At 39.0% G+C, this 14,801-nt stretch overlaps 1 protein-coding gene across 1 annotated transcript in view; it reads left to right on the top strand.

Moving 5' to 3' along the window:
• DLG1 (discs large MAGUK scaffold protein 1) overlaps positions 1-14,801 on the top strand; it is a gene marked incomplete in the record, with an annotated part of 930,518 nt that overhangs the window by 10,880 nt on the left and 904,837 nt on the right. Inside the window, 1 exon segment of the mRNA XM_053710194.1 lies at positions 2,898-3,029. Coding sequence (XP_053566169.1) covers positions 2,898-3,029 — 132 coding nt within the window.

The raw sequence follows: 14,801 nt of genomic DNA, 5'->3' as shown, positions 1-14,801 counted from the left end.
AAAAATTAGTTATATTTTTTTTTTTATCCGTTTAGTAATCATTAGTTGCAGCCCTAAAGACAATACAATAGCATTTACTCTGAATTTCAAATGAGTAGTAGATTTTTTTTTTTTTTCTAACAAATTTCAAAGTTATGTATATTTCCACTCCCCCTGTACCATGTGATAGCAATCAGCCAATCACAAATGCATATACGTATAGTCTGTGAATTCTTGCAGATGCTCAGTAGGACCTGGTGACTCAAAAAGTGTAAATATAAAAGACTGCACATTTTTTTTTTTTTTTTTTTTTTTTTTTTTTTTTTTTTATAATGGAAGTTAACTCAAAATTTGTATTAAATTACATGCTGTATCTGAATCATGAAAATTTAATTTGACCTGAGTGTCCCTTTAAAACGGCCAACCTGTTCTCTTGCAAAATCAGCACTTTAAAAAAAATGCTAGCTCCCTCACAAAAGGCAGTTGCAACACTGTATTTTGAAGAAGGGACATTCTGGTCAAAATGATAATGCACCTAGATGAATGATATATTTCCAATATACATATACCTGTATTAACAAATGCTTCTAGCAAAAGTTATTGCTGTTTTAGTGTTAAAGGGACAGTCAACACAAGAATTTTTATTGTTTAAAAAGATAGATAATCCCTTTATTACCCATTTCCCAGTTTTGCAAAACCAACACTGTTATATGAATACACTTTTTACTTCTGTGACTAACTTGTATCTAAGCATCTTCTGACCGCCCCTAATCACATGACTTTTATTTATTATCTATTGACTTGCAGTTTAGCCAATTGGTGCAGTGTCTGCCACTAGCCACGGGCGTGATCACAATGCTATCTATATGGCCTACAAAGAGCTAGCTCTCCCCTGCTGTGAAAAGCAAATAAAAAAAGAGGAGGACTTCAAGGGCTTAGAAATTATCATATGAGCCTTCCTAGGTTTGCTTTCAACTAAGAATACCAAGATAAAGCAAAATTGTTGATAAAAGTAAATTGGAAAGTTGTTTAAAATGAAAGTTTTTTTTTTTTTTTTTTTTGACTTGACTGTCCCTTTAACATTGTTTGGCTGCATGTGGAGTATAGCTAGATATTCTCAGTGCACCAGCATTTTAAATACTGCAGCTACGCAGAGAGCAATGATGCAAATTGAGTAGTTACCAGATGATATGAGTACCTTTAGGCTTTATGAGAAAATGCTGTTTTTAATATACTGGTGCACTCAACATACTTAAAGGGACACTAACCCCAAATTTTTTCTTTCATGATTCAGATAGAGCATGCAATTTTAAGCAACTTTATAATTTACTCCTATTATCAATTTTTCTTTGTTCTCATGTTATCTTGATTTGAAAAGCAGTAATGAAAGGTTAGGAGCCGGCCCATTTTTAGTTCAGCACCTGGGTAGCACTTGCTAATTGGTTTGCTACATTTAGCCACAAATCAGCAAGTTCTTCCCAGGTGCTGAACAAAAAATGGGCTGGCTCTAAAGCTTACAGTACTGCTTTTTCAAATCAAGATAGCATGAGAACAAAGAATAATTGATAATAGGTGTAAATTAGAAAGGCGCTTAAAATCTCATGCTCTATCTGAACCGTGAAAGAAAAAAATTGGGTTTAGTATCCCTTTAAGTACACCCTTGAAAATGCTATAGCTTTTACTTTTAAGGGATACTAAACCCCCTTTTTTTTTTTTCTTTCATGATTCAGATAGAACATGCAATTTTTAAGAAACTTTCTAATTTACTCCTATTATCAAATTTTCTTTTTTCTCTTGCTATCTTTATTTGAAAAAGCAAGAATGTAAGCGTAAGAGCCGGCCCATTTTTGGTTCAGCACCTGGTTAGCACTTGCTGATTGGTGGCTAAATGTGACATTCTTTTGGTGATATTTCCACCTCTTGGCAAATAGCGTGCAGGAAATCCGGCGCCACAAGGCACCAAGCTGGTTTTCCCGCATGGCTATTGGCTAAGAGGTAAAAATGTCACCTCTCAAGCAAAATGGTGTTCTGCCATGGGCTGCCTGAGCAGCTCAGTGCGGCGATCGTTTGAAACAAATAAAGGAGCTTTCTGCATGAAGTATGTTATACTTCATGAATGAAAGTCCCCTTTTATTTGTTCCAATGGTCAATCCTAGCGTTTCACAAATACTAGGATTGACTTTCACTTTAATAACTAATTGGATATGAAACAGTGCTCCTTTAGTAAAACAAATGTTATATATAAAAGTAAACATGAAAAAGAAACAGATTGTGTAAACCCCCCCCCTCCCCCACAAAAATTAGCCACTTGTCTCGTAATTAAACTAGGACAAATTGAAAAAAAAAAATTTAGTAGAAAAGAAGGGATAGTTTGTAGACTAATAAATATAAAAGTTTAGTACCTCTCAGTGAAATGGGCTAATTTTTAAATATTTTTTTATTAAGCGGTTTGTAGGGTGCTACAATATGAGATGTAATAAAGCTTGATGGAATGAACAGTTACAATAAAGCAGTTTGCTGTATAGAATTTATTGCTAACTAAATTTTAACTCCATGAGATCAAATATCTGACAATATAATAAAGTGACTAAATTAATGACAAAATTACACTTCCCATAAATATATTCAATGCATTTAGATGGGTCTAGTAGTAAATGTCTTTTGGCTATATGCAAATAAGATTGACAGATTAAAAAATATTTTTTTGCTTTATTGCTCAGAGAAACAAATTTGTCTAAAACCAAGTTAACAATGGCTAGTAAATGGAGACAAACATGCTTAGAAGAACCTGAACAAAGCAATATGGCAAAAATTACAACGGTGTCTAGTAGATGTATATGAATAATTTTTTGGATGTAACTTGAACTGATTATTTTTCTTTAGCGTACATACAAGTTTTGTATCTTTTTGTTTTGCAGATACAGAGCGAGCGTTAAATCTCCTGGAGGAGTATCGCATCAAACTAAACCAAACTGAAGACAAACAGCTCAGGAAGTCTATTGAGAGAGTTATTGGTATATTTCAGAGTAATCTTTTTCAAGCTTTAATAGGTAAGCCTAATTCACAGCACCAGACTCTGATATTGTTTCCCTTTATATATTAAGTTCAGTTTGTTGCTTTCTAAATTTATTTTTTTGTTCCTGTGAATATATTTCATTGCCTTTTTTTTTTTTTTCTTATTTTCAACTAAATTTTTAAAGAGCCATTATAGTCCAAAAATGACATGATCTAATCCGTTAGAGAAGGTATTTTTAAGACTATCGACACTGCAGTAATAGATTAGAGCGTGTCATTTTGTTATTTAAAGGAACAGTCAACCCAAAATTACTGTTGCTTATTTAGATTAGTTAATTAACAATCTTTACATCAAACTCTAGCCCAATTTTCATCTAAATAAACTTTGGCAGAAAATACACTTACTAGATCTCATCTGGCTGTTTTGAAATGGCTACCTGACTCCTCCTTCTCTGACGTCTCCCAAAAGCTTGAACTGCAGCACTAGTACAGGATCCTCTCGTCCCTGCGCGCTCCTTTCATTCAGTTCATTGAGACACTCATATGGCACCCCCCTCACACTATCTCCCCTCACTTTCTTTCAGCAGAACATTCTGTCTGCACTAACACACCCACATTTATATGCAGCACATTATTATTATTATTATTATTATTATTATTATTATTATTATTATTATTTTACAAGTAATTTATGTCTGTATAGGACCGGAAAGTGGAGAAGCCGAGTATTCTGTTTCGATTCTTTTCCATGTTTATAAAGGTAAAAAGTGTAACAGTTGCAAAAAATGTTGCTGCTGCCAAACGTTTATGGCAAAATCTGGCGTTTACTAATGTACTATTTTCTGCCCACCTGCAACTGACAGAAATATATAGAATTTTCATAAAGTAAACAGATGCACAGTTATTGCTAAAAACCCGCTTAAAAATTGTGACAGTTTCAACAAATAATACCGCCTAAGATTCAGTAGTGAGAACTTCAGATTCTCACAGCTAGTGCTCCCCCGACCACATGCTCACCGCTCTCTGGTCCTCGGCCAGCACCCCCGCACACAGAGCGAAGATCACAGAGCACTAGCACTTCAGATTCTCACAGCTAGTGCTCTGTGTAAAAACTGTTTACACTTTTTACCTTTTTATAAACATGGAAAAACACCGAAACGGAATACTCGGCTTCTCCGCTTTTCCGGTCCTATATATACATAATTACTTGTAAAATAATAATAATTATAATGTGCTGCATATAAATGTGGGTGTGTTAGTGCAGACAGAACGTTCTGCTAAAAGAAAGTGAGGGGAGATAGTATGAGGGGGGGTGCCATATGAGTGTCTCAATGAACTGAATGAAAAGAGCGCGTAGGGGCGAGAGGATCCTGTACTAGTGCTGCAGTTCAAGCTTTTGGGAGACGTCAGAGGAGGAGGAGTCAGGTAGCCGTTTCAAAACAGCCAGATGAGATCTAGTAAGTGTATTTTCTGCCAAAGTTTATTTAGATGAAAATGGGCTAGAGTTTGATGTAAAGATTGTTAATGAACTAATCTAAATAAGTAACAGTAATTTTTGGGTTGACTGTCCCTTTAAAATCAAACAGACCACAGGTTTGCAACGCAGAAAGATTAACACATCTTTTCTCAGAGCAATGTTATAACGAAATTGGAATGATTACTTTCTCCCTCCCCTTTTTTTGTTTTCATTTTGGTGAATTAAATGCTTCTGATATGAGATTATCTTTCATCTCAGACTGCAATCTCATTGCTTAGTATAATACAAATATTGTTGAACTGTTTTTCTCGATCTAGCAAACATAATTAGCTTTTATCTTATTGGCTCACTGATTTTGCAAAAATCCGCAATAACCAGACCTTAACCTCATCATTTATCTTCCTAAACATTTGAAAAGTGAAGAGGTGAAACACTGCTCTAAAGGAGTGCATGAAAAATGTGGATGCTAAAATTCTGCACAAACTTGCAGAATCAATGTTAGAGTGAAAGCCGTTATTCAGCATTTCTGAAAAAGTAATTTGCTTGACAAAATATGCAGTATTTCTCAAACACAAACACATAATTCCCACCAATTATTCCAAGGCTTTAAAAGGAGAATTTGGAGTACCAGTAAAAGCCTATACTAATAGAAATACTGTCAGGTGTTACCGTAATTGTTAACTTAGTTGTGCAAGGATGTTGCCTTTTTAATGAAAAATATACTGGTCCCACAGTTTTGAAATGCGTAAGAAAATACTATGTAAAGAAGGTAATTCTTATATTTGAAATATATTTTTTATAAAAAGTGCAGACATCACCTTGGTGCAAGTTAAAAGTCCAAGGTTTATTGTAAACATAGTACAAATGCTAGATCTGACGCGTTTCCTGTACCATCAGGCACACTTCTTAAAAAATCCTGACTAACATGAGAAGCTGTCTTTTATATAGGAAAGAGAGAACGAACATTCAGCCAATAATCATCAGGTTGTTTAATTACATATCCAGTTCACCTGTATTAACCCTATAGGGTAAACCTTTATGATTATAATAATGATCAATCTTTAACATACAATATCCATGTTCCATAAAAGAGAGAAAAAACGTTATCGACATTGGCTGTTGAAATACATATATACAACAGAAAATGAAAAGTGAAGTAAGTATGTATATATCATTTATAATGATAATTTCTACAATTTTCTTAATGCAATGAGTCTCCATACAAACATCTGTTAGGTGAAATGACATGATTTGTTTTAAGGAGGAGGAGAGAAGAAAAAGGGGAAAAAAAAGGAACTAAACACCTATTTTCTTTCTCTTGCTGTTCCACTGTTAGCATGTATAAATTGTGTAAATGCCTAAAGGGACACTGAACCCAAAAATTTTATTTTGTGATTCAGATAGAGCAAGCAATTTTAAGCAACTTTCTAATTTACTCATATTATCGAATTTTCTTCATTCTCTTGGTATCTTTATTTGAAAAGCAAGAATGTAAGTTTTAGATGCCGGACCATTTTTGGTGAACAACCTGGGTTGTTCTTGCTGATTGGTGGATAAATTCACCCACCAATAAACAAGTGCTGTCCAGGGTACTGAACTAAAAATGGTCTGGCTCCTTAGCTTAGATGCCTTCTTTTTCAAATAAAGATAGCAAGAGAACAAAGAAAAAGTAATAGGAGTAAATTAGAAAGTTGCTTAAAATTGCATGCTCTATCTAAATCGCGAAAGAAAAAATTAAGTTGTGTCCCTTTAAATGCTTTCTTACCTACATAAAAAGGGAAACATCCCCATACTCAACAAAACTGTGTAAAAGCTTCAATGCTTACTTAATTCTATTTTGGGTATATGCTGAAAAAACACAAAACGATCTAATGCATTTTATCTTCGTTTTGTTCCAATGTATACAAATTCAAATTTTATATAGATGCTTAAATGCTTTTATACCTATAGAAAATGAGGACTCAAGCTAGAACATTCTCAAAAAAACCCCCAACATATCCACATCATATCTTTGGCTAATTCCATCAGTGTACTTAGTCTTTAACCCCTTAGTGACCAGAGCACTTTTCCATTTTCTGTCCGTTTGGGACCAAGGCTATTTTTACATTTTTGCAGTGTTTGTGTTTAGCTGTAATTTTCCTCTTACTCATTTACTGTACCCACACATATTATATACTGTTTCTTCTGTTAAGTGTGATCAGTCCACGGGTCATCATTACTTCTGGGATATTACTCCTCCCCAACAGGAAGTGCAAGAGGATTCACCCAGCAGAGCTGCATATAGCTCCTCCCCTCTACGTCACTCCCAGTCATTCTCTTGCACCCAACGACTAGATAGGATGTGTGAGAGGACTATGGTGATTATACTTAGTTTTATATCTTCAATCAAAAGTTTGTTATTTTAAAATAGCACCGGAGTGTGTTATTACCTCTCTGGCAGAGTTTGAAGAAGAATCTACCAGAGTTTTGCTATGATTTTAGCCGGAGTAGTTAAGATCATATTGCTGTTCTCGGCCATCTGAGGAGTGAGGTAAACTTCAGATCAGGGGACAGCGGGCAGATGAATCTGCATAGAGGTATGTAGCAGTTTTTATTTTCTGACAATGGAATTGATGAGAAAATCCTGCCATACCGATATAATGTCATGTATGTATACTTTACACTTCAGTATTCTGGGGAATGGTACTTCACTAGAATTACACTGTAAGAAATACATAAAGCTGTTTAATAACTAGAGATTATGTTTAACGTTTTTGCTGGAATGTAAAATCGTTTTCATTTGCTGAGGTACTGTGTGAATAAATGTTTGGGCACTATTTTTCCACTTGGCAGTTGCTTAATCTGTTTTTCTGACAGTTTCTGTTCTCCCTCACTGCTGTGTGTGAGGGGGAGGGGCCGTTTTTTGGCGCTTTTATTATGCATCAAATATTTCAGTCAGCAACTCATTGTATGCCCTGCATGATCCGGTTCATCTCTACAGAGCTCAGGGGTCTTCAAAACTTATTTTGAGGGAGGTAATTTCTCTCAGCAGAGCTGTGAGAATTATAGTTTGACTGAGATAAAAAACGTTTATTCTGTAATTTGTTTCCTGCTTTCAGAATTTGTTATCTTTGCTAATGGGATTAAACCTTTGCTAAAGTTGTGTTGTTTACAAGGATTGAGGCTATAACTGTTTCAATTTATTAATTTTCAACTGTCATAGATCTTCTGTGCTTCTTAAAGGCACAGTACGTTTTAATATTATTCTAATTGAATTGTATTTCCAAGTTGCAAGTTTATTTGCTAGTGTGTTAAACATGTCTGATTCAGAGGATGATACCTGTGTCATTTGTTGCAATGCCAAAGTGGAGCCCAATAGAAATTTATGTACTAACTGTATTGATGCTACTTTAAATAAAAGTCAATCTGTACAAATTGAACAAATTTCACCAAACAACGAGGGGAGAGTTATGCCGACTAACTCGCCTCACGTGTCAGTACCTACATCTCCCGCTCAGAGGGAGGTGCGTGATATTGTAGCGCCGAGTACATCTGGGCGGCCATTACAAATCACATTACAGGATATGGCTACTGTTATGACTGAGGTTTTGGCTAAATTACCAGAACTAAGAGGTAAGCGTGATCACTCTGGGGTGAGAACAGAGTGCGCTGATAATATTAGGGCCATGTCAGACACTGCGTCACAGGTGGCAGAACATGAGGACGGAGAACTTCATTCTGTGGGTGACGGTTCTGATCCAAACAGACTGGATTCAGATATTTCAAATTTTAAATTTAAACTGGAAAACCTCCGTGTATTACTAGGGGAGGTGTTAGCGGCTCTGAATGATTGTAACACAGTTGCAATACCAGAGAAAATGTGTAGGTTGGATAAATATTTTGCGGTACCGACGAGTACTGAGGTTTTTCCTATACCTAAGAGACTTACTGAAATTGTTACTAAGGAGTGGGATAGACCCGGTGTGCCGTTCTCACCCCCTCCGATATTTAGAAAAATGTTTCCAATAGACGCCACCACAAGGGACTTATGGCAAACGGTCCCTAAGGTGGAGGGAGCAGTTTCTACCTTAGCTAAGCGTACCACTATCCCGGTGGAGGATAGCTGTGCTTTTTCAGATCCAATGGATAAAAAGTTAGAGGGTTACCTTAAGAAAATGTTTGTTCAACAAGGTTTTATATTGCAACCCCTTGCATGCATTGCGCCGATCACGGCTGCAGCGGCATTCTGGATTGAGTCTCTGGAAGAGAACATTGGTTCAGCTACTCTGGACGACATTACGGACAGGCTTAGAGTCCTTAAACTATCTAATTCATTCATTTCGGAGGCCGTAGTACATCTTACTAAACTTACGGCGAAGAATTCAGGATTCGCCATTCAGGCACGCAGGGCGCTGTGGCTAAAATCCTGGTCAGCTGATGTTACTTCTAAGTCTAAATTGCTTAATATACCTTTCAAAGGGCAGACCTTATTCGGGCCCGGGTTGAAAGAGATTATCGCTGACATTACAGGAGGTAAAGGCCATGCCCTGCCTCAGGACAAAGCCAAAGCCAAGACTAGACAGTCTAATTTTCGTTCCTTTCGTAATTTCAAAGCAGGAGCAGCATCAACTTCCTCTGCACCAAAACAGGAAGGAGCTGTTGCTCGCTACAGACAAGGCTGGAAACCTAACCAGTCCTGGAACAAGGGCAAGCAGACTAGGAAACCTGCTGCTGCCCCTAAAACAGCATGAATTGAGGGCCCCCGATCCGGGATCGGATCTAGTGGGGGGCAGACTTTCTCTCTTCGCCCAGGCTTGGGCAAGAGATGTTCAGGATCCTTGGGCGCTAGAGATAATATCTCAGGGATACCTTCTGGACTTCAAATACTCTCCTCCAAGAGAGAGATTTCATCTGTCAAGATTGTCAACAATCCAGACAAAGAAAGAGGCGTTTCTACGCTGCGTACAAGAGCTCTTGTTAATGGGAGTAATCCATCCAGTTCCACGATCGGAACAGGGACAGGGGTTTTACTCAAATCTGTTTGTGGTTCCCAAAAAAGAGGGAACTTTCAGACCAATCCTGGACTTAAAGATCCTAAACAAATTCCTAAGAGTTCCATCGTTCAAGATGGAGACTATTCGGACAATTTTACCTATGATCCAAGAGGGTCAATACATGACCACTGTAGATTTAAAAGATGCTTACCTTCACATACCGATTCACAAAGATCATTATCGGTACCTAAGGTTTGCCTTCCTAGACAGGCATTACCAGTTTGTGGCTCTTCCATTCGGATTGGCTACAGCTCCAAGAATCTTCACAAAGGTTCTGGGTGCTCTTCTGGCGGTACTAAGACCGCGGGGAATCTCGGTAGCTCCATACCTAGACGACATTCTGATACAAGCTTTCAAACTGCCAAGTCTCATACAGAGTTAGTGCTGGCATTTCTAAGGTCACATGGATGGAAGGTGAACGAAAAGAAAAGTTCACTCGTTCCACTCACAAGAGTTCCCTTCCTGGGGACTCTTATAGATTCTGTAGAAATGAAGATTTACCTGACAGAGGACAGGTTAACAAGACTTCAAAGTGCTTGCCGCACCCTTCATTCCATTCAACACCCGTCAGTGGCTCAATGCATGGAGGTAATCGGCTTAATGGTAGCGGCAATGGACATAGTACCCTTTGCACGCTTACACCTCAGACCACTGCAACTGTGCATGCTAAGTCAGTGGAATGGGGATTACTCAGACTTATCCCCTTCTCTGAATCTGGATCAAGAGACCAGAAATTCTCTTCTATGGTGGCTTTCTCGGCCACATCTGTCCAGGGGGATGCCATTCAGCAGACCAGACTGGACAATTGTAACAACAGACGCCAGCCTTCTAGGTTGGGGTGCCGTCTGGAATTCTCTGAAGGCTCAGGGACAATGGAGTCAGGAGGAGAGTCTCCTGCCAATAAACATTCTGGAATTGAGAGCAGTTCTCAATGCCGTCCTGGCTTGGCCCCAGTTGACAACTCGGGGGTTCATCAGGTTTCAGTCGGACAACATCATGACTGTAGCTTACATCAACCATCAGGGAGGGACAAGAAGCTCCCTAGCTATGATGGAAGTATCAAAGATAATTTGCTGGGCAGAGTCTCACTCTTGCCACCTGTCAGCAATCCACATCCCGGGAGTGGAGAACTGGGAGGCGGATTTCTTAAGTCGTCAGACTTTTCATCCGGGGGAGTGGGAACTTCATCCGGAGGTCTTTGCCCAAATACTTCGACGTTGGGGCAAACCAGAGATAGATCTCATGGCGTCTCGACAGAACGCCAAGCTTCCTCGTTACGGGTCCAGATCCAGGGATCCAGGAGCAGTCCTGATAGATGCTCTGACAGCACCTTGGGACTTCAGGATGGCTTACGTGTTTCCACCCTTCCCGTTGCTTCCTCGATTGATTGCCAGAATCAAACAAGAGAGAGCATCAGTGATTCTAATAGCACCTGCGTGGCCACGCAGGACTTGGTATGCAGACCTGGTGGACATGTCATCCTGTCCACCTTGGTCTCTACCTCTGAAACAGGACCTTCTGATACAGGGTCCCTTCAAACATCAAAATCTAACTTCTCTGAAGCTGACTGCTTGGAAATTGAACGCTTGATTTTATCAAGACGTGGATTTTCTGAGTCAGTTATTGATACCTTAATACAGGCTAGGAAACCTGTTACCAGAAAGATTTACCATAAGATATGGCGTAAATACCTATATTGGTGTGAATCCAAAGGTTACTCTTGGAGTAAGGTTAGGATTCCTAGGATATTGTCTTTTCTACAAGAAGGTTTAGAAAAGGGTTTATCTGCTAGTTCATTAAAGGGACAGATCTCAGCTCTGTCCATTCTGTTACACAAACGTCTGTCAGAAGTTCCTGACGTCCAGGCTTTTTGTCAGGCTTTGGCCAGAATTAAGCCTGTGTTTAAAACTGTTGCTCCACCATGGAGTTTAAACCTTGTTCTTAATGTTTTACAGGGCGTTCCGTTTGAACCCCTTCATTCCATTGATATAAAGTTGTTATCTTGGAAAGTTCTATTTTTAATGGCTATTTCCTCGGCTCGAAGAGTCTCTGAATTATCAGCCTTACATTGTGATTCTCCTTATTTGATTTTTCATTCGGATAAGGTAGTCCTGCGTACTAAACCTGGGTTCTTACCTAAGGTAGTTACTAACAGGAATATCAATCAAGAGATTGTTGTTCCTTCTTTATGCCCAAATCCTTCTTCAAAGAAGGAACGTCTACTGCACAACCTGGATGATGTCCGTGCTCTAAAATTTTACTTACAGGCAACTAAGGAATTTCGACAAACGTCTTCTCTGTTTGTCATTTACTCTGGGCAGAGGAGAGGTCAAAAAGCTTCCGCTACCTCTCTTTCTTTTTGGCTTCGTAGCATAATTCGTTTAGCTTATGAGACTGCTGGACAGCAGCCTCCTGAAAGGATTACAGCTCATTCTACTAGAGCTGTGGCTTCCACTTGGGCCTTCAAGAATGAGGCCTCTGTTGAACAGATTTGCAAGGCTGCAACTTGGTCTTCGCTTCATACTTTTTCCAAATTTTACAAATTTGACACTTTTGCTTCATCGGAGGCTATTTTTGGGAGAAAGGTTCTTCAGGCAGTGGTTCCTTCTGTATAAAGAGCCTGCCTATCCCTCCCGTCATCCGTGTACTTTTGCTTTGGTATTGGTATCCCAGAAGTAATGATGACCCGTGGACTGATCACACTTAACAGAAGAAAACATAATTTATGCTTACCTGATAAATTCCTTTCTTCTGTAGTGTGATCAGTCCACGGCCCGCCCTGTTTTTAAGGCAGGTAAATATTTTTTAATCTATACTCCAGTCACCACTTCACCCTTGGCTTTTCCTTTCTCGTTGGTCCTTGGTCGAATGACTGGGAGTGACGTAGAGGGGAGGAGCTATATGCAGCTCTGCTGGGTGAATCCTCTTGCACTTCCTGTTGGGGAGGAGTAATATCCCAGAAGTAATGATGACCCGTGGACTGATCACACTACAGAAGAAAGGAATTTATCAGGTAAGCATAAATTATGTTTTTTCTCGCCATTAAATGGACTTTCAAAAGATACCATTATTTTCATCATATCTTATAATTTAATATAAAAAATTATAAAATATGAGGAAAAAATTGAAAAAACACTGTCTTTTTCTAACTTTGTTACACATCTACAACCACCAAAAAACACCCATGCTAAATAGTTTCTAAATTTTGTCCTGAGTTTAGAAATACATAATGTTCACATGTTCTTTGCTTTTTTTGCAAGTAGCACTCTATTTCCAAACCACTTTTTTTCAAAATTAGCGCTAGTTACATTGGGACACTGTGTATCTTTCAGGAATCCCTGAATATCCATTGACGTGTATATTTTTTTTTTTTAGTAGACAACCCAAAGTATTGATCTAGGCCCATTTTGGTATATTTCATGCCACCATTTCACTGCCAAATGCGATCAAATAAAAAAAATCGTTCACTTTTTCACAAATTTTTTCACAAACTTTAGTTTTCTCTCTGAAATTATTTGCAAACAAATTGTGCAATTATGGCATAAATGGTTGTAAATGCTTCTCTGGGATCCCTTTTGTTCAGAAATAGCAGACATATATGGTTTTGGCATTGCTTTTTGGTAATTAGAAGGTGCTAAATTCCACTGCGCACCACACGTATTATGCCCAGCAGTGAAGGGGTTAATTAGGGAGCTTGTAGGGTTAATTTTAGCGTAGTGTAGTAGACAACCCCAAGTATTGATCTAGGCCCATCTTGGTATATTTCATGCCACCATTTCACCGCCAAATGCAATCAAATTTAAAAAAAACTTTAAATTTTTCACAATTTTAGGCTTCTCACTGAAATTATTTACAAACAACTTCTGCAATTATGGCACAAATGGTTGTAAATGCTTCTCTGGGATCCCCTTTGTTCAGAAATAGCAGACATATATGGCTTTGCTTTTTGGTAATTAGAAGGCCATTAAATACTGCTGCGCATCACACGTGTATTATGCCCAGCAGTGAAGGGGTTAATTAGGGAGCTTGTAGGGTTAATTTTAGCTTTAGTGTAGTAGAAAACCCAAAGTATTGATCTAGGCCCATTTTGGTATATTTCATGCCACCATTTCACCGCCAAATGCGATCAAATAAAAAAAAAAATTGTTCCCTTTTTCACAAACTTTAGGTTTCTCACTGAAATGATTTACAAACAGCTTGTGCAATTATGGCACAAATGGTTGTAAATGCTTCTCTGGGATCTCCTTTGTTCAGAAATAGCAGACATATATGGCTTTGGTGTTGCTTTTTGGTAATTAGCAGGCCGCTAAATGCCGTTGCGCATCACACGTGTATTATGGCTAGCAGTGACGGGGTTAATTAGGTAGCTTGTAGGGAGCTTGCAGGGTTAATTTTAGCTTTTAGTGTAGAGATCAGCCTCCCACCTGACACATCCCACCCCCTGATCCCTCCCAAACAGCTCTCTTCCCTCCCCCACCCCACAATTGTCCCCGCCATCTTAAGTACTGGCAGAAAGTCTGCCAGTGCTAAAATAAAAGGTATATATTTTTTTTTGTGTTTTATGCATATTTACATATGCTGCTGTGTAGGATCTCCCTTTAGCCCCCAACCTCCCTGATCACCCCCCCAGCTCTCTACCCCTCCCCCTCTGCCTTATTGGGAATAAAATACATTTTTTTTCCTGTATTGTAGCTCCCCCCCCCAATAGACCAACCCCCCACCCCACTCCCATTTATTGATCAAAATTTTTCTGTAGTGTAGCGGTTCCCACCCGCTCATGCACCCGCCGCCGAACGTGCGTCCGTGCGCACCCCTGACGATCCTGCACCCCTCACTCTTCTGGAATCCATTGATGGCCGCCCACCCGCCTCCCACGTCTGCTCCCACCCACCGATTGCGGCCATCGATGCCCGGTGCAGAGAGGGCCACAGAGTGGCTCTCTCTGCACCGGAGGGGTAAAAAAGGTTATTTCAGGAGGCATCACTGCAATAACCGGAAAGCAGCTGGAAGCGATCAGGATCGCTTCCAGCCCTTTCCAAGACCGACGACGTACAGGGTACGTCCTCAGGCGTTAACTGTATTTCTTTTGAGGACGTACCCTGTACGTTGTCGGTCATTAAGGGGTTAAAGTAAAAAGCCAAAAGACCTCTCTTTGAAACGCATGCTTTACTCTGTTTCCTCCCAGGGGTTTTCTTTCAATATGCTCTATCCCCATGAATGAAAAATAGTTTATACCATGTTGGTGAAAATGTCTATCTACAGGGGTCCTAGAATTAGGGTCTTCTATTGCTAGTAAA

This window comes from Bombina bombina, chromosome 4 (assembly GCF_027579735.1).
Source record: "Bombina bombina isolate aBomBom1 chromosome 4, aBomBom1.pri, whole genome shotgun sequence".
Taxonomy (NCBI): domain Eukaryota; kingdom Metazoa; phylum Chordata; class Amphibia; order Anura; family Bombinatoridae; genus Bombina; species Bombina bombina.
This window is presented reverse-complemented; position numbering and strand designations above follow the sequence as displayed.